The sequence below is a fragment of the Nicotiana tabacum genome, chromosome 23 (genome assembly GCF_000715075.1).
Source record: "Nicotiana tabacum cultivar K326 chromosome 23, ASM71507v2, whole genome shotgun sequence".
In the NCBI taxonomy this organism is placed as follows: Eukaryota; Viridiplantae; Streptophyta; class Magnoliopsida; order Solanales; family Solanaceae; genus Nicotiana; species Nicotiana tabacum.
Genome location: NC_134102.1, coordinates 110,576,855 through 110,604,686, shown reverse-complemented (window position 1 = coordinate 110,604,686; position 27,832 = coordinate 110,576,855). Strand labels below are relative to the sequence as shown.

The 27,832-nt window shown below is 39.2% G+C and overlaps 1 protein-coding gene across 1 annotated transcript in view; it reads right to left on the bottom strand.

Moving 5' to 3' along the window:
- Positions 1 to 27,832, bottom strand: part of LOC142177331 (uncharacterized) — a 75,082-nt gene that overhangs the window by 6,158 nt on the left and 41,092 nt on the right. Inside the window, exons 3-7 of the mRNA XM_075245806.1 lie at positions 23,215 to 23,506; positions 22,652 to 23,075; positions 22,223 to 22,591; positions 21,644 to 21,805; positions 20,794 to 21,004 (exon numbers count right to left, since the gene is read on the bottom strand). Of these exons, the coding sequence (XP_075101907.1) occupies positions 20,794 to 21,004; positions 21,644 to 21,805; positions 22,223 to 22,591; positions 22,652 to 23,075; positions 23,215 to 23,506 (1,458 nt within the window). The remainder of the gene's footprint in view (positions 1 to 20,793; positions 21,005 to 21,643; positions 21,806 to 22,222; positions 22,592 to 22,651; positions 23,076 to 23,214; positions 23,507 to 27,832) is intronic.

Sequence of the window (27,832 nt, the reverse complement as noted above, 5' to 3'; positions counted from 1 at the left end):
AAAATTGAAATAGAACAACTGCTGCAATTTCCTTATGTTGGAAATTGCTTCTGCCCAGAAATCGAGCCCAGATCGAGCTCAGGGTCGAGGGCCACGATCGAAGCCATGATCGAGCCCAGAGTCGAGGGCACGATCGAAGCCATGATCGAGCCCAGAGTCGAGGGCCACAATCAAAGGCATAATCGAGGGCTAGGGCCGAGGACCAGGATCGAGGACCTCGATCGAAGGCCAAGATCGAGGCAAAACCGAGGATGTCTGGGCAGAATTATAAAAACAGGGACTTCGTCCCATTTGCCATTTTTGATAAATTGGAGCTTGAGAAGAGGCAATTTTTGATATATTTTCAAGGAAAACTTGAGGTAAGTCCCTTGTGATCATTTCTACTCCATAATATTGAATTATCATCGAATAATCCGACTAGATTACATGATTTTGAGGTGTAAATCGGAGATTGGAACTTAGAAATTTGGAAATAAGATTTGTAGATTTGAGGGTCGAGTTAGGGTCGGATTTTGGTAAAATTAGTATGGGTAGACTCGTGGTTGAATGGGCTTTCGAATTTTATAACTTTTGTCGGGTTCCGAGATGCGGGCCCTACAAGCGATTTTTGAACTAATTTCGGGGTTTGGTCTAATTTTGTAGTTTTTCTTGTGGAATTCATTCCATTAATGCGTATTGATGGTATTGTACTAATTTTGAATAGATTCGGAGCATTTGGAGGCTGAGTCTAGAGGCAAGATCATTGCGGGATAAAGATTTTGCGGGTTTGAGGTAAGTAACGATTGCAAATCTAGTCCTGAGGGTATGAAACCCCAGATTTCGTATCATTCTATTATTTTGAAGTGACGCACATGCTAGGTGACGGGCGTGTGGGCGTGCACTGTTGGGGATTTGTTACTTGGTCCATCCCGTAGCAACTGTAAAGTTGCATACTTTGTTGAAACCATTGATACTTATATGATTTAGAAAGATTTTCTATAAATTGGGCTGAATGCCATGTTTGGGCCTTGCGCCAATGCTGTTTGGACCCTTAGGGGCTGTTTCTTATCATCCTCTCACTGTTTTCGATTGAAAATCTATACTCAGTCATGTTTATACTTGTTTACCGCATAACTCAGTTTTATGACTCTATTTTGATGCATATAAATATTTTAGGCCGAATGCCCTATTTTACTGAAATGCTCGAGTGGCCTGGTTTGTGAGGATGAGTGTGGATCGGGGCTGCCCGCCTGCAACATACTTTATGACTGAGGGCCTAATTTGTGAGGATGAGTGTGGATCGAGGCTGCCCGCCTGCAACTTATTTTATTATTATTGCACGTGAGTTGTCCATGCAGATTATAGCGCTTGGGCTGAAGGAGCCCCTCCAGAGTCTGTACACACCCCCAGTGAGTGCAGGTACCTACTGAGTGCGAGTGCCGAGTGCTGAGTGACTAGGAGGCATGAGTGATTGTGAGGTATGCCCGAGTGGCAAGAGTGATTGTGAGGTATGCCTGAGTGGCACGAGTGACTGTGAGGTTTGCCCGAGGGGCTGTATATGAGTGATGTTTTTGCCCGAGGGGCTGTTTATGATTTCATCATTTTTGCTCACCTTTGCATTGAGCCTTTGTTTGAAAAACTGTTGGAAAAATGTCTTTAAAATAATTTTTACTGGAACTAGGTTTAAACGAGATGTTTGATTCAAATCCTGATTTTTAAGAGCATGTGATATTTTACTGAGATTTCCTGATATGAACATTATATGCTTTATTGCTCGTCATTACTGCTCAGTCTTTATTTATTGTTGTTACTTACTGAGTTGGCGTACTCACGTTACTCCCTGCACCTTGTGTGCAGATCCAGGTGTAGCTGGACACGGTAGCGGTTATTGAGTGTTTTGGTTGCAGATTTTCTTGGAGATAGCAAGGTAGCTGTTTGGCGATCGCAGCCCCTGCTCTTCTCCCTCTTATCTTCCTCTAGTGTATTTAGCTATTTATCGGGCTGAGTTAGCCTTGATATTGTTAGAAAGATTGTAGTATATGCTCATAACTAGTGACACCTCGATGTCGGACTTTTCTTTTCAGCACTTCTATTTTTCTTTGATTTGAACTCTTTAAATGAAGGTTTATGTTAAATAACCTTGTAATTTTCTTTAAAATGAAAATATCGGTTTGTTTTGGAAATGAGTCGGCTTGCCTAGTTCCACGATAGGCGCTATCACGACATGGGTTAGTTTTGGGTCGTGACAGATTGGTATCAGAGCCTAGGTTACATAGGTCTCATGAGTCATGAGCGGGTTTAGTAGAGTCTTGCGGATCGGTACAGAGACGTCTGTACTTATCTTCAGGAGGCTGCAGAACCTTTAGGAAACTCCACATTCTTGAATTCTTGTCATGCGAATCTGTTAATTCTAGTAACTAAACATCTGTTATTTCATTCTCTCACAGATGGTGAGGACCCATACTACCGATCAGGAGGGCCAGCCACCAGTACCACCAGCCAGGGCTGCGAGAGGCCGAGGCCGCGGTAGAGGCCGTGGTAGGGGCAGAGGTGTAGCCCGTACAATAGCTGGGGCAGTACCTACAGATCCACCGGTTGTCCCAGATCAGGACAAGTTCCAGTTGTTGATGCACCAGCTCAGGCACCACATGTGCCTATTGTGATTCCAGGCCTTCAGGAGGCCCTAGCTCAGATTCTAACAGTGTGTACTGGCCTTGCTCAGGCGGTCTCAATTTCGACGGCCGCAACCACTTCTCAGGCCAAGGGAGGCACTCAGACTCCCGTTGCTCGCACACCCGAGCAAGTTATTCAGGGACTTCAGACACCAGAGGCACCACCAGCCCAGCCGGTTACTGTTGCTCAGGATTATGTGGTTCCTGCTATGCCTGAGGATGATCAGTGTAGGTTGGAGAGGTTTGGGAGACTTCGGCCACCACCTTTCAGTGGCACAGAGAGAGAGGATGCTCAGAACCTTTTGGACAGGTGTTAGAGGATACTCCGTACTGCTGGTATTTTGGAGACTTATGGGGTCTCATTCACTACCTTTCAGTTTTCTGGGGCTGCACTCAAATGGTGGGAGACTTACGAGAGGCGTAGGCCTGTTGGTGCAACACCCCTTACTTGGCAGCAGTTCTCCGTGGTCTTTTTGGAGAAGTTCATGCCTCGATCCCCCAGAGAGGAGCTACGTAGACAGTTTGAGCGGCTCCGCCAGGGTGATATGTCGGTGACGCAGTATGAGATGCGGTTCTCCGAGTTGGCCCGTCATGCTATCTGGTTGGTTCCCACGGACAGAGAGAAGATCATGAGGTTTATTGATGGCCTCACTTATCAGCTACAGTTGCTCATGACCAGGGAGCGGGTTTCGAGTGCTACCTTTGATGAGGTTGTCGACATTGCTTGGCAGATTGAGATGGTTCACGGTCAAGAGAGAGTTGAGCGGGAGGCCAAGAGGCCTCGTGGTCAGGGTGGATTCAGCGGTGCTCCTTTTGGGGTTCAGTTCCAACACGGTAGAGGTCGTCATTTCAGACAAGCTCAGTCAGCTCAGCCATTTTATCGGGGTGCATCATCTGGCCATGGTTCTCACAGTTCTCGTCAGGGACACTCATCACTTAGTGCCCTTCCAGTTCAAAGTTCTTCCCATGCTCCACTTGTTCAGGGCTCTTCCATGCCAGGTTCTTCTACCAGTCATCCCAGTGCTAGGAGTTTCCTTCAGTTTTCACCGCCAGCACCGGAGAGTTGTTTTGAGTGTGGGGAGCTTGGGCATATGTGGAGGCAGTGTCCTCATCGTCATGGAGGTCTATCTCAACAAAGGAGCCAGCCTCCGACTACAGCACCAGCTACCTCACCATCTGCCCAGCCAGCTCGGGGTGGAGGTCAGTCAGCTAGGGGTCGCCCTAGGGGGGAGGCAGATCAAGGGTTGGTCAGGCCCGTTTCTATACTCTCCCTGCCAGACCAGATGCTATTGCTTCAGATGCTGTGATTATAGGTATTGTCTCAGTTTGCCACAGAGATGCCTCAGTATTATTTGACCCTGGTTCCACATATTCATATGTTTCCTCATATTTCGCTCATTTTCTGGATATGCCCCGTGAGTCCTTAGTTTCATCTGTATATGTATCTACTTCTGTGGGCGATACTATTATTGTGGACTGTGTATATCGGTCATGTGTGGTGACTATTGGGGGTCTGGAGACCGAGTAGATCTATTGTTGCTCAGTATGGTTGACTTTGATGTGATATTGGGTATGGATTGGTTATCTCCATGTCATGTTGTTCTAGATTGTCACGCTAAGACGGTAACGTTGGCTATGCTGGGAATTTCGAAGGTTGAGTGGAGCGGTTCTATAGATTATGTACCAAGTAGGGTGATTTCATATTTGAAGGCTCAGCGCATGGTTGAGAAGGGTTGCCTATCTTATTTGGCTTTTGTGAGGGATGTTAGTACAGAGACTCATGTCATTTATTCTGTTCCGGTGGTACGTGATTTTTTGGATGTGTTTCCTGCAAACCTACCGAGCATGTTGCCTGACAGGGATATTGACTTTGGTATTGATTTGGTGCCGGGCACTCAACCTATTTCTATTCCACCGTATCGTATGGAACCGACGGAGTTGAAGGAATTGAAAGAACAGCTTCAGGAACTCCTTGATAAGGGGTTTATTCGACGTAGTGTGTCACCGTGGGGTTCACCGGTTCTATTTGTGAAAAAGAATGATGGTTCCATGAGAATGTGTATTGATTACGGCAGTTGAACAAGGTCACAATCAAGAACAAGTATCTTTGCCTTGTATTGATGATTTATTCGACCAGATTCATGGAGCGAGGGTGTTCTCCAAGATTGATTTGAGGTTCTGTTATCACCAGCTGAAGATTCGGGATTCAGATATTCTCAAGACAGCTTTCAGAACCCGATATGGCCATTATGAGTTCTTGGTGATGTCTTTTGGGCTGACCAATGCCCCAGCAACATTCATACATCTGATGAACAGTGTATTCCAGCCCTAATTGGACTCATTCATCGTTGTATTCATTGACGACATCCTGGTGTACTCTCGTAGCGAGGAAGAACACGCTCAGCATTTGAGGGTTGTATTGCAGAGATTGAGGGAGGAGAAGCTTTATGCAAAGTTCTCTAAATGTGAGTTTTGGCTTAGTTCAGTAGCATTCTTGGGACATGTGGTGTCCAGTGAGGGTTTTCAGGTGAATCCGAAGAAGATAGAGGCGGTGCAGAATTGGCCCAGACTGTCCTCAGCCACAGAGATTAGGAGCTTTCTTGGTTTGGAGGGTTACTACCGTCGCTTTGTGGAGGGATTTTCATATATTGCATCGCCCTTGACCAAATTGACCCAAAAGGGTGCTCCATTCAGGTGGTCGGATGAATGTGAAGAGAGCTTTCAGAAGCTCAAGACTGCTTTGACCACAGCTTCAATGTTAATTCTGCCATCAACGTCAGGTTCTTACACCGTGTATTGTGATGCCTCGAGGATAGGCATTGGTTGTGTTTTGATGCAGGAGGGTAGGGTGATTGCCTATGCCTCGCGCCTGTAACGACCTAACCGGTCGTTTCGACTTTTAGAACCCCGTTTCGCTAAATAAAACTCACCGAATATGTTTTAATGATTTATGACTTGCGGGGATGGATAATTCGGGATTTGGAAGTGTTTTGGTTGAAATCGCAACACTTGGTTCCTTAAGTTAGCCTTAAAATGACAAATTTTACTTCGGTCAACACTTTGAGAAAACGACCCCGGAATCAGAATTTTAAGGTTCCAGCAGGTTCGTATGTTAATAAGTGAACGCGTTATATTATAAGTGATGTAGGGTCTAAGGAGAGCCCTAAGTCTTAATCAAGTTGGAAATTACATGATAGACTAAAGTTTCAAATAAGTACACACAAAAACCTAAATTTGGACGAGCATGCCCCTATATATATAAGGAGTTATATGGTGGACAACCTATCAAATGAAAGATCTTCGAGTCTAGTTTCTAACGCTTTTGACTGTTCGTCATTTGGACATTTCTACAAGGACTTATGGACGTTTTAGTATATGGTGTCTAGCAGGGCAAAACTTGTAATACGAGGTACAACCTACACAGCGCAAGGTACAACTCGCTGAAGCACCTGTGCCTTTATAAGGTAGTCACGGGCAGCAGCCATTTTTGGGGATTTCTTTGAGCCAGGGATTGGTTCTTTCATGGTGGATTCGACCTTGGGGACTACTTAAGAATACAAGGTGAGTTTATTTGGATATTTTAAGTTAATAACATCCTATTAACACTAGTATTAACATCCTTCAATTTTGAAATCCCTAGAAATCTTTCAAGTTGTTCAAGAACACCAAATTTCCCAAACATTGGAATTTCAAGGAAAAGTTTCAAGAAGGTAATACTAATGCTTCAAGCTCATTTCTTATGAGTCGGTGAGAGTAATTCTAATAGTTGTTTCAAGTTGTTATGGTTGGATAATTGATTTCATAAACTCTAGTTCATGGCATGAATAGTGTTCTTGAGAAAATGAGGGAAAGATAAATAGTGTTCTTAGAAATGAAATTAAAAGATGCAATGAACCTATGGAATCATATTCTAGCTTAGTTGAAAGTATTCAACTAAGTAATCACCAAAATGAATGTTTTGGAAATGTTGGCTAAGGAAGATGATGAATAGTAATTTGGCGGTGTTGGAGAATTAATGTAGTATCATTGATGACTTCAAATGAGTATTGAATGATAAGAGTGGAGTTGAATGTACTAGTAAGTGAACCTATTAGACGATTTGAGCTGGAGGCTTGTAGCCAACTTGAGAGCCATAAATGAATATTGATAAATATTTTTGAGTCATATTTTGATTGTAATTGGGATTGTAATTGTAGATATCAATTTGTTGGTGGCGTATGAGTATTTTACTCAATGTTACGATGTCGGAGGAGGATTAAAAGCTTGTGAATGTTAATAAAGCGAAAGCGAGTTTTGGAGCGTTGGGCATCGGTCGATTTATTTGAAAGGCTTGGGAGCCGGCTATGGAACTTCGGAGCGAGGTAAGTCTCTTGTCTAATCTTGTGAGGGGAAAATTACCCCATAGGTGATTAAATTAATAATGGTTGTTAATTGTGGGGGCTATGTACGCACGAGGTGATGAGAGTCCGTACGTAGCTACTATTAATGCTAAAGTCCGGGTAGTTTAGGACACAAAGCATGAATTACTTGTGTAAATTATATTCTTTATTTAATTGAATTATTTGATATATAAATTGTGAATTGTTAGGAAATATAATAAAGATGAAAATTTCATATGCTTAATTTTCTGTTTAAATTAATTAACTGTTTAAAGAAATTGTTCATCCTTCCGAATTTATCTTATAATGAATATACTCTCCTTCCGGAGGTACATAAGAAAATGTCCTCCTTTCTCTTGGAGTGGGCCGAATGCCTCGGCAAGATAGATGCATCTATGGATCGTGCCGCACATCCCTCGGCAGTGTACACGAAACTCTGGATCGGGCCGTACGACCTCGGCATAAATCGTGCTTAATAATAATAATAATTACACGATACTTGGACAGTTTATTACAGCTTGTAAAGCTATTTGATAAACTAGAAATTTATTGAAATTGAATTGCAGCTTGTAAAGCTATTTGATAAATTGGAAATTTATTGAAATTGAATTGCAGCTTGTAAAACTATTTGATAAATTGGAATTTTTATTGAAATTGAAGGATTTAATTAATAGATTAGAAATTATTTGAATTGAAGGAATTTAATTAATATATTGAGAATTATTGGAATTGAAGGAATTTAATTACCTCTGCTGGTACAATAAAATTATTGTTAACTCTGTGAATCACGTTGATATAAATATTTCTATTTTCATGATTATTTAATATTATTGACCCATAGTGAGTGTCATAGTCGGCCATCTCGTCTCTACCTCTTCGAGATTAGGCTTGATACTTACTGGGTACACGTTGTTTTCGTACTCATACTGCACTTGCTGTATATTTTATTGTGCAGGTACATATATGTACAGCGGCCTTGTGGGCACAGAGGTGTGGTTAATAATTGTGGGGACATAGGTGAGCTGCATTCTATATTACGATCCGCAGCTAATAGAGTCTCCTTCAGAGTTATTATATTTTCCTATCTAATTTGTATTCTAGACAGATGCTGTATTTTATTTTAATTCCCTAATAAATGCTCATGCACTTGTGACACTGGGTTTTGGGATGATTATGGGTTGCAATGTATTGGAAATTTTTAAAGATATTAGTACGTATTTGGTAAATGTCATCTTCTGCTATTTAATTGAGGGGAACAACTATGACTTCAAAAATATTAAAATGAGAATTTATTTAGTATTTATTGTTGGCTTGTATGACAGCGGTGTCTGACGCCATCACGACCTATAGGTGAAATTGGGTCGTGACAACATGGTATCAGAGCACTAGGTTCACGTAGGTCTCACAAGTCATGAGCAAGTCTAGTTGAGTCTTGCGGATCGGTACGGAGACGTCTGTACTTATCTTCAAGAGGCTACAAGGCTGTTAGGAATACTTCCCTTTTTGATTCCATCGTGCGATTCGATTCCTTTGATGCTTATGCCTTCATTTCCTTCCTACTCAATCTTATGCGATGTGAAGCGCTTGTTATAAATTGGGGATCGAGAAAATTTTTAATGGTACTATAGATGTAGTACATGATACTTCTCTTTATGTAATTAATTGGGCTTTTGTCATCGCCTTACGAAAGGCCGCTCTATCATTTCAAATTAAATATCAGTACTACTTAAGGTTTTGAGATTTGGCATTGATTGTTATGACGATTCGTGCGTTGTTATCGCACAATGTTTATGAAATGGAAAAAAAAATGTCCGTTTATGTGTCAGGGCAGTAAACGACTTGAAAAAAAGGTTTTTCTCAGTACATAATTCAGAGGTTCCATGTTTTATTTCTAGTAGAGAAAAAGACAATCGGGCTATGAATGTTCAGGTTTGGGGTTGATAGAGTCACGAAGCCTGATATTTTCGAGCGTGGTAGAGTTCTCAATTTTGATGTGGTGTCATCGCCTTGTAAAATGCATTAAGGTTCGCCGGTGTTATGATTTTCTTCAACTCGCCTTCACGACGGGGTGTTAGGAATTGGTATAGGGGAAGCAGTCGTTAGACATCGCGGTGTGCAGTGATTCAGGATCGAAGCAACATTTCTAGTATTGATGTCTCGAGAAAGATGATCGTCAGAAAGGTTTAAAGCTGGTAATGAGCTATTGGTTCAAGTGCTACAGAGACGGATTTTGAGTTAAGGCAACAACTGGGCAGCGAAGGATGAGGAAGGACATGTGGAAGGTGCCTTGCGGTGGTTAGGTTCCGAAAAGGCCAAGTGTAAGAAAACAGAAGTCAAGTAGTTGCTTAAAGGAGAAGGGTTTGACCAAAGTGGGAGAGTGGCAAAGTAACATATGGGTTACATGGTAGGATGATTACACATCTCGAGGAAACGTTTGAGTGATTTGGGATGTAGAATGGATAGTGACTAGGTCTATGGACTTAAGTTGTAATATTAGCTGCTACATTGAGGAAGATCGGATACAACAGGAGGGAGTTTCTTGATATGAAGAAGGATACAATATGACTTTGGATTGGAGTGTATTGTTGCACCTTTAGTTGATGTCCACGAGGAGTGAACGGACTGATGCAGCTGGTGAATGAGCTTGGACTCAGGATGATCTATTGATTTCGTAGTAATTATATCCAGTGCAACGACATTGGAATATGTCAGCATGTAATTTCCACAGGTGGGTTATCTCCTGTAAACAAGTTAGCGGTCGCGTGGTGTTGACGAAGCTTCTGTGAAGAATTCTACTGGCTACCCGGTAAGAGATTTAATATGTAAATGTGGCTAGTTGTTAGGAGTGTCTATTGAAGGTTAATAGAAGGATTTCGAAAATAAATAAATAAATTGGCGAGTTGCGTGTACAGGATCATGTCAACGATGAAGAAAGAATCTCGGTGGATTCCAAAATTTTGTAATTGTAGCTTCAAGCTAAGTGGGAGAGCCCCACTGTCTATAACTGGATTGCGTAGTGTCAACTTGTGCTGTTTCTGGTTATCGGTGTATTGGTGGGTCATTATGACTAAGGAAAGAAAACATCGGTGGTAACTTGAGCAAAGGATTTGGGGAATGTGTGCCACATTTGGCCTTATCAATTCATATTCAGGTTGGTGGGAAGACTTAGAGTTTATGCTTCGTGTAGATGTAATGCACAGGGAGAGTGAGACAGTCGGGTGTTTCCTTGAGAAAGTGTCCATGTGCTAGCAGGGCCTTGGAGTTGATCATGTATGGGAACTAGTCAGAGTAAGTGATTCTCAATAACGGTCCTAGTGGATTCAAAAATTTATAGTGTGGTGTCTAAGGATCTCGAGTCTATAGTATGGTTGAGTATCGAGCTTTTCCAGCAGATTATTAAACGGGGCTTGAAGTACTCTACGTTATCTTTAGGTTGTGGTGTAGCATTGGAAAAACGGAAGAAAATAACTTCGGATTCATAAAAGAAGTATCAGAATGGGTGTACCAGTTGAAGATGTAAAAAGTGCGCACAAGAAGGGATATGAGATAATTAGTGGGTTTTGAAATAGCGTGGTCTCGTGAAATAAGGTCACTTGGGATGAGTGCAGATTTGAGTTCATGATGTAATGAATGGAGCTATTATTATTTCTAAGGCAAGTTGAGAGTAAATTAAGAAAAGACGGATCGGCTAACAATGGTTGAATCGGCACGATAGTGGCAATGATCAGTTCCTTCAATGCATTGAATTATGCATGTGAATTGTGGCGGTACTTGCGAGGCTTGATGGCCGCCGTAATTGATTTTATTTGGAGGAATTCAAGTATTATAACATGTTATGTGTAGAGGGATCCCAGAAGAGTTATGGTGGTTTAGACCACTACTTGAGGCCGGTATTTTCTACGGATATGGGAATTCAGTCACGTGTTGCAATGGTTCTCTTGAAATGAGTTAAGAAGAAGGTTTCTATATGATGAAGTGTTTACCCTATTAGTGGTTCGGGAGTTATGATGGAATTCTTGTACTCCTGCGCATTGGCGTGGTTAAATGCACTAAGTAGCATGGGATTCGAAAGTTGAGGATTTAAGATTTCAGTTCGGTGTTGACAAGGATGCCATGAGCTCGGATGAGCAGGAAAGGGATTTATATGTTTAAAGTAAAATGGTATTGTTTTTGGCATCATCTAAGGTCGATGTCAGATGTAAGAGACCTTGTGTATTGATTTGTGGATTCTTGATATGCTTTACAATATTTTGTGTAACCGGTAGCATGAATGTGCAGACTTGTTACCTGGTGTGGAAGGTCGTGGGAGCATGTCTCACGGAAATATTGTGTAAGAGTGAATATTGAAACCAAGTATGAAGATTGTGGTAATATCGCTGATTCAAAAATTTATGCCTGGAGGCTGCTTGGTTCATTTGGTTGTGGATTGTGAAAGTTTGTTCTGATTATGACGGCTATTCTTGTGTGTTATGGGAAAAAGGGTTATTATGGATCCTTGAAAGGTTATTAGCCTAGACCTCAGAATCGGCTTGAGATTTGTGGATAGATTTAAATATGAATACGGGCTCTATATCAGGCCGGATGTGTTCATTTCAGCATAAAAGCTCCCTATGGAGGAGTATTCGGACGTTGGATATCGTTTCGTCGTCCGTTATTTCATGTAATACTATATTGTGCCGTGTGAGTTATGAAACGGCTTGATAAATTTATTATGTGTTGAGGTTCCGCATAGCGATGGTGTTTTGTGAGCAGGATGGCTCTCGGGATTCAGATTATATGTCGCACCTTAGTTGTGCTTGAGTTTTGTAGCGCATGGCGTTGTCGGTCCTTCCAAGGATGGTATTATGCACTTAGCGTGCTTGTGTCCGATATTCGGATATTTTGTAGTAATGAGCATTCTAGCTCGGTAAGTATTTCCTTATAGATTCTTTATGTGCGGATCGGGTGGCACGCCGCCACGGGTATGTTGTTTGGATTGGGTTGCACGCCGCAACGGTGTGATGTTGAGTACAGTCCCCTATATTCTATTTTGTGTGTTTTGTGTCCCATTTTCTGAGGAAGGTTCATGACACCTTTTCAGATGTCTAATTAGTCACGTGGGTCGAGAGATCCTTTCCAGAGTTCGTGTTTCTTATATATCGCAATCGAGTCCGTAGCTTATTAGCTCATTGTGGCATCATATGAGGTTTTTTGATCGTGTCTGAGGTGGTTTATTGCCTGAGCAGCTTATACTTGGTGAGGCGAGATTATTGGATTCGGGATTAGTGCGATCGGATTATATTAAGTGTAATAAAGAGCAAATACCATTATTTGGTTATAATGAGGCAATGATTCTTGTCAGAAGGAGAAACTCAATAATTGTTGACTCGGCAGTTGGTTATGAATTTCTACACATTTCTTCCATCGTGGAAGTATTTCAAGAGTTAGAACAGGACTTATATGTATCATGAGGTGTGTTGTGAACATCAGATTCGTGGAATTTTAGCTATTGTTATCGGAGGATGTTATTATAGTCATGTGAATGATGCGGTGCATGGTCTAAATTCAACAAAGGTATGCAACCCTGTATTGGTGCATCATGTAATGATAGATACGACATTCATAGGTTGGAAACAGGCATGGTGGAAAATTCTTGATGTTAGAATTGGGCTCTAAGGCTTATTTGCCTAAATAAAGGGGAGAATTTTCAGATTGGCTCGAGTTAATGTGCTCAACTGGTTGTGGTAGCACGGGTAGGTGCACGAGGTGTTAAAAAATGATTTTGGATAACTCCGGAACACTCCTTAGCACGTTCGAGGACGAACGCATATTTAAGTGGGAGAGAATGTAACGACCCAATCGGTCGTTTCGACTTTTAAAACCCCGTTTCCCTAAATAAAACTCCCCGAATGTGTTTTTAATAATTTATGACTTGCGGGGATGGTTGGTTCGGGATTTGAAAGTGTTTGGGTTGAAATCGGAACACTTGGTTCCTTAAGTTAGCCTTAAAATGGCAAATTTGACTTCGGTCAACACTTTGAGAAAACGACCCCGGAATCGGAATTTTAAGGTTCCAGCAGGTTCGTATGTTAATAAGTGAACGAGTTATATTATAAGTGATGTAGGATCTAAGGAGAGCCCTAAGTCTTAATCAAGTTGGAAATTACATGATAGACTAAAGTTTCAAATAAGTACACACAAAAACCTAAATTTGGACGAGCATGCCTATATATATATATATAAGGAGTTATATGGTGGATAACCTATCAAATGAAAGATCTTCGAGTCTAGTTTCTAACGCTTTTGACTGTTCGTCATTTGGACATTTCTACAAGGACTTATGGACGTTTTAGTAAATGGTGTCCAGCAGGGCAAAACTTGTAATACGAGGTACAACCTACACAGCGCAAGGTACAACTCGCTGAAGCACCTATGCCTTTATAAGGTAGTCACGGGCAACAACCCTTTTTGGGGATTTGTTTGAGCTAGGGATTGGTTCTTTCATGGTGGATTCGACCTTGGGGACTACTTAAGAATACAAGGTGAGTTTATTTGGATATTTTAAGTTAATAACATCCTATTAACACTAGTATTAATATCCTTCAACCTTTGAAATCTCTAGAAATCTTTCAAGTTGTTCAAGAACACCAAATTTTCCAAACATTGGAATTTCAAGGAAAAGCTTCAAGAAGGTAATACTAATGCTTCAAGCTCATTTCTTATGAGTCGGTGAGAGTAATTCTAATAGTTGTTTCAAGTTGTTATGGTTGGATAATTGATTTCATAAACTCTAGTTCATGGCATGAATAGTGTTCTTGAGAAAATGAGGGAAAGATAAATAGTGTTCTTAGAAATGAAATTAAAAGATGCAATGAACCTATGGAATCATATTCTAGCTTAGTTGAAAGTATTCAACTAAGTAATCACCAAAATGAATGTTTTGGAAATGTTGGCTAAGGAAGACGATGAATAGTAATTTGGCGGTGTTGGAGAATTAATGTAGTATCATTGATGACTTCAAATGAGTATTGAATGATAAGAGTGGAGTTGAATGTACTAGTAAGTGAACCTATTAGACGATTTGAGCTGGAGGCTTGTAGCCAACTTGAGAGCCATAAATGAATATTGATAAATATTTTTGAGTCATATTTTGATTATAATTGGGATTGTAATTGTAGATATCAATTTGTTGGTGGCGTATGAGTATTTTACTCAATGTTACGATGTCGGAGGAGGATTAAAAGCTTGTGAATGTTAATAAAGCGAAAGCGAGTTTTGGAGCGTTGGGCATCGGTCGAGTTATTTGAAAGGCTTGGGAGCCGGCTATGGAACTTCGGAGCGAGGTAAGTCTCTTGTCTAATCTTGTGAGGGGAAAATTACCCCATAGGTGATTAAATTAATAATGGTTGTTAATTGTGGGGGCTATGTACGCACGAGGTGACGAGAGTCCGTACGTAGCTACTATTAATGCTAAAGTCCGGGTAGTTTAGGACACAAAGCATGAATTACTTGTGTAAATTGTATTCTTTATTTAATTAAATTATTTGATATATAAATTGTGAATTGTTAGGAAATATAATAAAGATAAAAATTTCATATGCTTAATTTTCTGTTTAAATTAATTAACTGCTTAAAGAAATTATTCATCCTCCTGAATTTATCTTATAATGAATATACTCTCCTTCCGGAGGTACATAAGAAAATGTCCTCCTTTCTCTTGGAGCGGGCCGAACGCTTCGGTAGGATAGATGCATCTATGGATCGTGCCGCACGTCCCTCAACAGTGTACACGAAACTCTGGATCGGGCCGTACGACCTCGGCAGAAATCGTGCTTAATAATAATAATAATTACACGATACTTGGACAGTTTATTACAGCTTGTTAAGCTATTTGATAAATTTGAAATTTATTGAAATTGAATTGCAGCTTGTAAAGCTATTTGATAAATTGGTATTTTTATTGAAATTGAAGGATCTAATTAATAGATTAGAAATTATTTGAATTGAAGGAATTTAATTAATATATTGAGAATTATTGGAATTGAAGGAATTTAATTACCTCTGCTGGTACAATAAAATTATTGTTAACTCTGTGAATCACGTTGATATAAATATTTCTATTTTCATGATTATTTAATATTATTGACCCATAGTGAGTGTCATAGTCGGCCATCTCGTCTCTACCTCTTCGAGATTAGGCTTGATACTTACTGGGTACACGTTGTTTTCGTACTCATATTGCACTTGCTGCATATTTTATTGTGCAGGTACATATATGTATAGGAGCCTTGTGGGCGTAGAGGTGTGGTTAATAATTGTGGGGACCTAGGTGAGCTGCATTCTATATTACGATCCGCAGCTAATAGAGTCTCCTTCAGAGTTATTATATTTTTCTGTCTAATTTGTATTCTAGACAGATGCTGTATTTTATTTTAATTCCCTAATAAATGCTCATGCACTTGTGACACCGGGTTTTGAGATGATTATGGGTTGCACTGTATTGGAAAATTTTAAAGATATTAGTACGTATTTGGTAAATGTCATCTTCTGCTATTTAATTGAGGGGAACAACTATGACTTCAAAAATATTAAAATGAGAATTTATTTAGTATTTATTGTTGGCTTGTCTGACAGCGGTGTCCGACGCCATCACGACCTATAGGTGAAATTGGGTCGTGACAACATGGTATCAGAGCACTAGGTTCACGTAGGTCTCACAAGTCATGAGCAAGCAGCCATTGTTCATGCCTTGAAGATTTGGCGTCATTATTTCTATGGGGTTCATTGTGAGATCTATACAGATCACCGGAGTCTGCAGTATCTGCTAAAGCAGAAGGATCTTAATTTGCGTCAGCGGAGATGGTTGGAGCTTCTTTAGGACTATGCTATCACTATTTTGTACCATCCAAGGAAGGCCAATGTGGTGGCCGATGCTTTGAGTCGCCGGGCAGAGAGTTTGGGGAGTTCAGTATATCTTCTAGCAGCAGATAGACCTTTGGCATTAGATGTTCAGACCTTGGCAGGCCAGCTTGTCAGATTGGATATTTCAGAGCCTAGTCGGGTATTGGCTTGTGTGGTCTCCAGGTCTTCTCTTTATGACCGTATCAGGGAGCGTCAGTATGATGACCCTCACTTGCTCATTCTTCAGGACAGGGTTTGGAGAGGTGATGCTAGAGATGTGACTATTGGTGATGACGGAGTGCTGAGAATGCAGGGCCGGATATGTGTGCCTAATGTAGATGGGCTTCGAGAGCTGATTCTTGAGGAGGCCCACATATCGCGGTATTCCATCCATCCGGGTGCCGCAAAGATGTACCAGGATTTGAGGCAGCACTATTGGTAGAGGCGGATGAAGAAGGATATAGTTGGGTTTGTGGCTCGGTGTCTAAATTGCCAGCAGGTTAAGTATGAGCATCAGAGACCGGGTGGCTTGCTTCAGAGGTTAGAGATCCCAGAGTGAAAGTGGGAGCGGATCACTATGGACTTTGTAGTTAGGCTCCCACGGACTTCGAGGAAGTTTGACGCTATTTGGGTTATTGTGGATCGGCTGACCAAGTCCGCACACTTCATTCCAGTTGGTACTACTTACTCTTCAGAGCGGTTGGATGAGATTTACATCCGAGAGGTTGTTCGCCTGCATGGTGTCCCAGTTTCCATCATTTCAGATAGGGGTACTCAGTTCACATCGCAGTTTTGGAGGGCCGTGCAGCGAGAGTGGGTACTCAGGTTGAGTTAAGCATAGCTTTTCACCCTCAGACGGACGGGCAGTCCGAGCACACTATTCAGATATTGGAGGACATGTTGCGTGCTTGTGTCATTGACTTTGGGGGTTCATGGGACCAGTTTCTGCCACTCGCTGAGTTTGCATATAACAACAGTTATCAGTCGAGTATTCAGATGGCTCCGTATGAGGCTTTGTATGGGAGGAGGTGTAGATCTCTGGTTGGATGGTTTGAGCTGGGTGAGGCTAGGCTCTTAGGTACAGACTTAGTCCGGGACGCATTAGATAAGGTGAAATTGATTCAGGAGCGGCTTCGCACGGCACAGTCTAGGCAGAAGAGCTACGTGGATAGGAAGGTCCGTGATGTGTCTTTTATGGTTGGGGAGAAGGTTTTGCTGAAGGTATCACCCATGAAGGCTGTTATGAGGTTTGGGAAGAGAGGCAAGTTGAGCCCCCGGTTCATTGGGCCTTTTGAGGTGCTTTAGAGGATAGGAGATGTGGCTTATAAGCTTGCCTTGCCACCCAGCTTGTCGAGTGTGCATCCAGTGTTTCATGTTTCCATGCTCCGGAAGTATATTGGAGGTCCGTCCCATGTTTTGGATTTCAACACGGTTCATTTGGAGGGTGATATGACTTATGATGTGAAGCCAGTGGCTATTTTGGATCGGCAGGTTCGAAGGTTGAGGTCAAAGGATATAGCTTCAATGAAGGTGCAATAGAGAGGTCAGCCTGTGGAGGAGGCCTCCTGGGAGACCGAGTGGGAGATGCGGAGCAGATATCCACGCCTATTCGAGAATCCAGGTATGTTTCTAAACCCGTTCGAGGACGAACGGATGTTTAAGAGGGGGAGGATGTAACGATCCGGACGGTCGTTTCGAGAATTATAACTCCATTTTCCCCATTTCTACTTCTTTTTGTGTTATTCAACTATATTATGTTATATCGGGTTAGTTGGTTCGGGTCCAAAAGGAACTCTGAATGAAATGAGACACTTAGTCTCACAATTGAAAATTTTAAGTTAGAAAAGTGGACCGGATATGGACCTATGTGTAAACGACCTCGGATTTGAATTTTGATGATTCCAATAGCTCCGTATGGTGATTTTGGGCTTAGGTGCATGTCCGGAATAGTTTTTGGAAGTCCGTAGAGGAATTAGGCTTGAAATGCCGAAAGTTTTATTTTTGAGAAGTTTGATCGGGGGATTGACTTTTTGATATCGGGGTCGGAATCCGATTCTAAAAATTGAAATACCTCTGTTATGTCATTTGGGACTTGTGTGCAAAATTTGAGGTCAATCGAACGTGATTTGATAGGTTCCGGAGTCATTTGAAGAAATTAAAAATTTCAAAGTACATTAGGCTTGAATTGGGGTGTAATTCATGGTTTTAGCGTTGTTTGAGGTGATTTGAGGATTCGACTAAGTTCGTATGATGTTTTAGGACTTGTTGGTATATTTGGTTGAGGTCCCGAGGGCCTCGGGTGAGTTTCGGATGGTTAACGGATCAAAAATTTAAATAGAACAGCTGCTGCGATTTCCTTCTGTTGGAAATTGCTTTTGCATAGAAATCGAGCCTAGATCGAGCTCAGGGTCGAGGGCCACGATTGAAGCCATGATCGAGCCCAGAGTCGAGGGCCATGATCGAAGCCATGATCGAGCCTAGAGTCGAGGGCCATGATCGAAGCCATGATCGAGCCTAGAGTCGAGGGCTACGATCGAATGCATAATCGAGGGCCAGGACCGAGGACCAGGATCGAAGACCTCGATCGAAGGCCAAGATCGAGGCAAAACCGAGGATGTCTGGGCAGAATTATAAAAACAGGGACTTCGTCCCATTTGCCATTTTTGACAAATTAGAGGTTGAGGAGAGGCGAATTTTGATATATTTTCAAGAAAAAACTTGAGGTAAGTCCCTTGTGATCCTTTCTACTCCATAATATTGGATTATCATCGAATAATCCGACTAGATTACATGATTTTGAGGTGTAAATCGGAGATTGGAACTTAGAAATTTGAAAATAAGATTTGTAGATTTGAGGGTCGAGTTGGGGTCGGATTTTGGTAAAATTGGTATGGGTAGACTCGTGGTTAAATGGGCTTTCGAATTTTGTAACTTTTATCGGGTTCCGAGATGTGGGCCCCATAGGCGATTTTTGAACTAACTTCGGGTTTTAGTCTAATTTTGTAGTTTTTCTTGTGGAATTCATTCCATTAGCACGTATTGATAGTATTGTACTGGTTTTGAATAGATTCGGAGCATTTGGAGGCCGAGTCTAGAGGCAAGATCATTGCGGGATAGAGATTTGGCCAGTTTGAGGTAAGTAACGATTGTAATCTAGTCCCGAGGGTATGAAACCCCAGATTTCGTATCATTCTATTATTTTGAAGTGACGCACATGCTAGGTGACGAGCGTGTGGGCATGCACTGTTGGGGATTTGTGACTTGGTCCGTCCCGAGCAACTGTAAAGTTGCATACTTTGTTGAAACCATTGATACTTATCTGATTTAGAAAGATTTTCTGTAAATTGGGCTGAATGCCATGTTTGGACCCTTAGGGGCTGTTTCTTATCATCCTCTCACTATTTTTGATTGAAAATCTATACTCAGTCATGTTTATACTTGTTTACCGCATAACTCAGTTTTATGACTCTATTTTGATGCATATAAATGTTTTGGGCCGAATGCCCTATTTTACTGAAATGCCCGAGTGGCCTGATTTGTGAGGATGAGTGTGGATCGGGGCTACCCGCCTGCAGCATACTTTATGACTGAGTGTGCGTATAACGGACTATCTTCTTGAATATCTTCCGGGTGAATGGAAGGTCCTATCATCGAAGACTCGCCTCTGAGAGATATTTTCTTATTAGTAAAACTTTTTCTTTCCATTTGTATAACTGGGGAGTTTGATGTGGATCCGTATGACGATCCTGAAGGGGATGTTCTTCCTTTAGAATGTAGGGACGAGATAAGAAATCTGGCAGAAAATTATCAATTCCCTTTCTGTATTGAATTTCAAAATCAAAAGGGGCCAATTGAGCCTGCCATCTTGCGAATATCATTTTTGAGGCATCATGTTTAAAATCTTTGTTAAACATATATTTAACAGATTGTGCGCCAGTTTTTATCAAAAACTTTTGATTGTATTAATCATCTTGGAATTTTAAAACACACTTAACTATGGTTAACATTTCATGAGCCACAGTAGCGTATTTTTTCTAGACTTCAGACCATTTTCCGGAGTAAAATCTAATCAAATATTCATGCTTATTATTAAAATTTATCTGTTTCAAAATCCCTCCGTAACCAATATTGGACGCATCAGTCTCGATAAGCTTTTGCCATGCATGATTAGTAAGGGTCAAACAAGGTAAAGATTTAACATGTTCCTTAATATTTTTAACCAAAATAGTATGACTATTAGTCTAAGGGTTTTTATAATCCTTTTTTAGCCTATCATATAAGGGGGCTAAATCACGAGATAAATCTTTATAAAAAGGTGATATATAGTTTAAACTTCCCAAAAATCTTTGTAACTGAGTTCTATCAGTAATAACATCGGAAAATTTTGAAGAAAAATCAATAGATCTTTGAATCGGAGTAATTTTTCCTTGACAAATATAATGTCCTAAAAAATCGAATATTAGTTTGGAATAAACTCATTTTTTATTTTGAAATAACCAAACCATTTTGTATAACAATTCTTTTAAAAATATCTAAATGCTTAATATGCATTTCAAATGTTTTTGAGAATATCAAAATATCATCAATATAAACAATGATAAAATCAAGATAAGGATTGAATATATCATTCATGATTTTTTGAAATTCAGAAGGGGCATTCTTTAAACCAAAAGGCATAACATTCCATTCATATTGCCCAAATGGAACATTAAAAGCAGTTCTATAAGTATGCTCTTTAAATATTTAAATCTGCCAATATCCAGATTTTAAATCAAATTTTGAAAATATATTGGCATCATATAATCTTGACAATAAATCCTTTTTATTGGGAATTTGATATCTTATCCACTTTAAAACTTATTTAAAGGTTTATAATTAATAACCAATCTAGGAATACCATGTTCCTTTTTAACAACATTATTAACATAAAAAATTGTACAAGACCAAGGAGATTTTGAGGGTTTTATCAAACCCTTTTGTAGCAAATTATCAATCTCTTTCTTGCAGAATTCTACCAGTTCAGCGTTCATCTGACAAGGTCGAGATTTAGTAGGAATATTATCCTCAGAGAAATTATCTTCATATGGCAGAGTGACAATATGCTTTTTTCTATTCCAAAAAGCACTGGGATGCTCAACACAAATATCAATAGCAATATTTTCGAAAATCAGTTTAATCTTTTCTTGCACTTTAGTGGAATTCAAAGTATAAAATATATTCATACTAAACAATTCCAATTGTAGTGAATCAATATGCCTTTGCTTCATATCAATTAAAGCATTTATATCTCTAGTTACGGGATCTGTAACAAAAGTATAACTTATTTCTTTATCCTTATAAGTAGCAGAAAAACCTTTTGAGTCTATGCTAGTGAAAGGATAAATAGCGTTAATAAACGGTGTTCCAAGTATAATCGGAGGACATAACTGATTTTTCACTAAGAAAAAGAAGCGAGGAATGCAGACTTTATTCTGACAAATACCAATATTAGGTAATTTATACTCTATATCTAAAGCATGTCCTGATGCAGACTTTACCATATGAGTAGTTTTTTGAAAATATTTAGTAGGTACTAAACCTTCTTGAATGTAGCGAACATCAGCTCCACTATCAATCATAGCAATATTTGTGATAGAAAAACTATTATCAATTAGAATAGTACATTTAATATACCATCTATGAGCAGTAATAATTTGCATCATTCCCAAAAATATATCATGTTGAGAATCAATTTTAATAGGTTTTTCTTTAATATCATTTTCAGAAATACCTTTGTTTTTATCATCAAATTTCTCAGCTGGAGAATTGATTTTCTCAATCTGAGTAATCCTATGATCACAAATCATTTGATTTTGTTTAAGAGATTTGATCTCTCTTTTCAAGTTTTCAACTTCAACTTTTAAATCATCGAAAGAAGAATTTCTTGCTGGAGTTGTACTTTTATTTAAAATACGGTTATTAATCTCTAATAAAGAATAAGGAGCAGAATATTCAAATTCCTTTTTTGTGTTTTCGAAAGGTTTTGAAGAACTTGAACTAGTACTTGCAACCAAATTTATAAATTTATCACGAAGTTTATCATCAGTAACTTCTTTTAAAAGTTCTATTACATTATTAGATTTAATAGTTTTCATGTTCAAATCCTGGAACTGAGATTGCAATTTATAAAACTCATCGTCATCACAGGTACATGTATTACCTTTGCAAGCTGCACAAGTATTATTAATATTATTATCACTATCAAATAAATCAAGTAAATCTATTTCAGCTTCAGATTCTGAATCAGAATAATAATAATAATCGGATTCTGATCCAGAAGTGTATAACATACCATAAACCTTATCACGTAACTCATTGTCTAGTTCTAAGGTTTTCAGCTTTTGAAGCTTACAATTTGGAGCTATATGGCCAAATTTTCCACATTTATAACACCTAATATCAGCAAGATCACGCTTAGACCTATTTTTGGTAAATCTAGTGGACTTGCGATGGACTTTCTTAGTGTCATGCTCTTCTTTGGATCTATATCTAGATCTCTTTTTCTTATAAGGACTGTCTGGGTTAGGGTATCTATGATACTTGTGTTTCTTCTTCTTATGAGTAGGAGTCTCGGGTAAATCGAACTGGGTGCAAAAGTCTCCTAATTGTTTTCTTTCCTTAAGCTTATCCATCTTAAGCTGTCTAGATAATTTTAACTCATTGCACAGGTTTAACCATTCCTGTGTGCAAATCCCTATCAACTTACCATAGGTATAATCTTTGTACGAAATTTCACCAAAGCTACCTCTTAGAGTCTTTCTAACTCTTTCAGCAAATAATGAGGGAAGGCCATCTATAAACTTAGCTTTCCAATGGTCGTACTTATTTTCTGGTAACTCCATAACTCTACTCATAAAGATGTCTTTATACAATCTGAATTCACCTAAGGTCCTACATCTAAGACCATTAAGTAGAGTACGAACTGTCTCATACTGATTGGTAAATCTACCATTGAAGTATTCTAATATTGTAAGAATAAAGGTATAAACATCATCTTCTCTATTTTTCACAAGAGCCATGCCTAAGTTATCAATTCCTTCGTCAGTGGCTATAACATTAATAACCATTAACTTTTCATCAGCAGTCAAATAATTATCCCACCAGCCACGAAGTTGGCCAGTAAAACCTGCAACAATTATTTTGTAAATAGTTCTATCTGTATTTTTCACACTCTTACAGATAAGCATACATAAGCATTCTATGCACAAGAATAGTTAATTGTCTATCAGTTAATCCATCAAGATTCCACTCATAAATTTCGGAACCACTATAAGACGTATTAGTCTGATTCCAATCACGTTCCTCTATCAAGACATCTTGAGGAGTAGGACGATCGTAATAATAAGTTTGCATTCTGGGTTTATCAGCATGCCTACTATTCTTTTTGGGATAACCTCTGAGTTTATTAAACTCTGACCAAACTTCATTTTTGTAATCAAAAGTAGTATCTAATTTATCAGCAAAATCTTTTGATAAATCAATAGGATTGATATTCAAACCGGATAACTTTTTATCAAAAAGTTCTTCTAAATCATTTAAAGATTTAAAATTAAAATCCTGAATCTCAAGGGGTCTTTGAACACGAGTAAGAACAATTTGAGGTTCTCATTTGCTTCCAGACGTAGAGGCAATATCAGTTGTCTTCTTGCTAGTACTCATATCTTTTATCAAAACAGTTAATTCATCAAGTTTTTTATCAAGAAAACTGATTTGTTCACCCAAAACTTTAATATATAAACTCAAATAATTATTTTGAGAAATCAAATTATTAATTTCTGTGATGCTGACTGCAGCAACATCTTCATCAATAAATTTTTGAAATACAGTAAATGTAATACCTGTATTATTGTCACGACCCCAAATTCCCTCCGTAGGATGTCGTGATGGCACTTAGTCTCTAAGACTAGGTAAGCCTATCAATGCGGAATAATAATAAATATCTGAAATAAATAAACTACAATTCAAACAATTTCAACTCCCAAAACCCGGTAGAAATAAGTCACAAGCTTCTAAGAATTTATTCTCAATGTCTCTATATGTCAAGGTCTAGATAAAATATAAGGAAGCAACATAAAATGATAGAAGGGGACTCCGGAGTCTGCGGACGCTGGCAGATATACCTCGAAGTCTCCGTGCGCAGGTAACTCAATGACGTCTAGGCTGGTAAAATGTACCTGGATCTGCACAAAAAGATGTGCAGAAGCGTAGTATGAGTACACCACAGCGGTACCCAGTAAGTGCCAAGCCTAACCTCTGTAGAGTAGTGACGAGGTCAGGTGAGGCCCTACTGGAATATAATAATGGCATGGTAAAATGTTTATCAATGTAGTAAAATAAAATGACATTGAAAATGAATCAAATAGTATGTCACATTTAATGACACCAAATAATTGCAAATAATATCTCGTGGAAATCAAAACAGAATTTCCTTCAACTTTATGAAAATCACAACAATAATCAAAGGCAACTACGGCCATAAATCAATATCAACAAGGGCACTCCCGAGGTACCGCCTCGTAGTCCCAAATCATAAATAAATTCACAATATCTCATTTTCTTATATCACCGCGGGAGCCTTCACAATTTATTTAAAGAAAATATTTTTCCCGAAATAGCATCCCGCGTTTTATCCACCCTTATCACACCGCATGACTTCTAGTAGTTCCCCTACTAGCCACGCGTATCAAGCCACCCTTATCTCACTGCATGCGTTTCAACACCCAGACCTTATACCACCGCATGCGTATCAATATCACAATATATCACAATTTGCACCTCAAGTGCTCAAATAATTTAACTTGCCAAAATAATTCAACAACAATATTTTTCCACAATAAAGAGCTCACGGCTCATGCCAAAATAAATCATCAATAATAGTTTTCCACAATAAAGAGCTCACAGCTCATGTCAAAATAATTCATCAATAATATTTTTCCACAATAAAGAGCTCACGGCTCATGTCAAAATAATTCATCAATAATATTCTTCCACAATAAAGAGCTCACGGCTCATGTCAAAATAATTCATCAATAATATTCTTCCACAATAAAGAGCTCACGGCTCCCTCACAATGAGTATAAAAATATTCAGGAGTAAATAATATAGGAAAATAATATTTCAAAATCTTTACTACGTTGCTTCAATATCAAGTTTAAAAATGTCAAATACTTCATATTAATAATATTTAATTTAAAGAAAATCAACCTTCAAATAATGCACAGAATAAAAGAAACCAAGTTTCAACTAAACAGGTAAAACAATTAGTAAGAAAAGATCAAACAAATTTGAAGTATATATCTCAGATCAATGATGAAGAATATAACAAGATAAAATAATTTAATAAATGCGCAATAGTGATCTACACAATTTAAAAATATAATCTTTCGCAATTTATCCCGTGTACACACTCGTCACCTCGTGCACACGACTTTCAACACATTTCAATAATCACATCAATACCAATCCTAGGGGAAATTTCTCCCACATAAGGTTAGACAAGTCACTTACCTCGACTTGCTCCAATTTAACCAAGTATTATGCTTTTTCCTCGATTTTCCGACTCCGATCGACTCGTATCTAGTCATAATTAATTCGATACAGTCAACAAAAATTATAGTAATCACTTTCATAAGAAAATATTACATTTTCATTAAAATCCGAAATTAGCTCAAAATTTGCCCGTGGGGCCCACATCTCGGAATCCGGCGAAACTTATAAAATCCGATAACCCATTCAATTACGAGTCCACCCATACCAATTTTTACCAAAATCCGATAACAACTCGACCTCCAAATCTTAAATTTTTGTTTTTGGAAGATTTTGCAAAAATCTTGATTTTTCTTCCATAAATTCACGGATTCATGATGTAATTGAGTATGAAATCATGAAATATAATCAATATAGGATAAGGAACACTTACCTCAATGTTTTCCCTTGAAAATTGCCCAAAAATTGCCCAAGAACCGTGCTCCAAAAATCCAATACGAAATGAATGAAATGACCATTTTTGGTCCTTAAGTTTCTGCCAATCCGTCACTAAAAGTCAATTTTTCGTCACTAAAAGTTCACCAGAAACAGCTCTACTAGTCTTACTTCAATTGATCATAACTTAATGTACAAATATCCAAATGATAAATGGTTTAACTTTCTGGAAACTAGAATCCACCGACTACAACTTTTATGTTTTGCAATTATTCTCATTCCTTATGCATTGCGAGATATAAGCTCCTAAAGTCGGCTACATGCATCAGAATTTCTGGCGAAATTTCTGGCGAAACTGCTCTACCAGCCTTCATTCAATCCATCATAACTTTCTGTACAAATGTCCAAATAATGCATAGTTTAGCTTTCTGGAACCTATAATCCAACGACTACAACTTTTATGTTTTGCACATTTTCTGGCTCCTTATACATTGCGAGATATAAGCTTCCAAACTTGGCTCCACGCACGGAATTTCTGCAACAGAAATTTCTGCAAACAGAAATTTCCAGCACTTTGTCCGAAATCCATTCCGTTTACCTTCCGAAATCCACCCGAGACCCTCGGGACCTTAACCAATTATTTCAACATGTCCCAAAATACCATACGAACTTAGTCGAGGCTTCAAACTGCATCAAACAACATCAAAACGATGAATCGCACCTCAAATCAAAATCAATGAACTTTGAACTTTCAAATTCTATATCTTGTGTCGAAACACATCAAATCAATTTGGAATGACTTCAAATTTTGCACACAAGTCATAAATGACATAACTGAGCTACAGAATCAGATTTCGACCCCGATATCAAAAAGTCAACCTCTCGGCCAAACTTCCCAAAAATTCAACTTTCGGCATTTCAAGCCTAATTCTACTATGGACTTCCAAATAAAATTCCGATCACGCTCCTAAGTCCAAAATCACCATACGGAGCTGTTGGAATCATCAAAATTCTATTCTGGGGTCGTTTGCACATAATTTGACATCCGGTCACTATTTGAACTTAAACTTTTAATTTTTCATTAAAATTTCATATCTCGGGCTAGGGACCTCGGAATTTGATTCCGGGCATACGCCTAAGTCCCAAATCACGATACAGACCTACCAAAATTATCAAAACACTGATCCGAGTCCGTTTGCTCAAAATGTTGACCAACGTCAACTTAGTTGAGTTTTAAAGCTCTAATTCACATTTTAATTCATTTTTCACCTGAAAACTTTCCGAAATATTTTTTTACGGACTGCACACTCAAGTCGAGTAATGGTAAATAGTGCTTAGATCACATAATTAATCATTAAATTTAAAGATGACATTTTGGGTCATCACATTCTCCACCTCTAAAACAAACGTTCGTCCTCGAACGGAGTTAGAAAAAGTACCTGAGCTTGTGAATAAGTGTGGATAACGGCTACGTATATCATGCTCGGTCTCCCAAGTCGTCTCCTCGACCGGATGACCCCTCCACTGAACCTTTACGGAAGCAATGTTCTTTGATCTCAGCTTTCGAACATGCCTATCCAAAATAGCCATTGGTTCCTCAACATAAGATAGATTCTTGTCCAACTGAACCGAACTGAAGTCTAGCACATGAGACGGATCGCCGTGATATTTCCGAAGCATGAAAACATGGAATACCAGATGACCGGCAAGGAGACTAGGTGGTAGTGCAAGTTTGTAAGCCACCTCTCCAACTCTCTCAAGAATCGCAAAAGGCCCAATATACCTAGGGCTCAAATTGCCCTTCTTCCCGAACCTCATCACACCCTTCATAGGCGAAACCCGGAGCAATACCCGCTCATCAACCATGAATGCAACATCACGAACCTTCCGATTCGCATAACTCTTCTATCTAGATTGGGATGTACGAAGTCAATCCTGAATCAAGTCTGTACCCAATAGCCT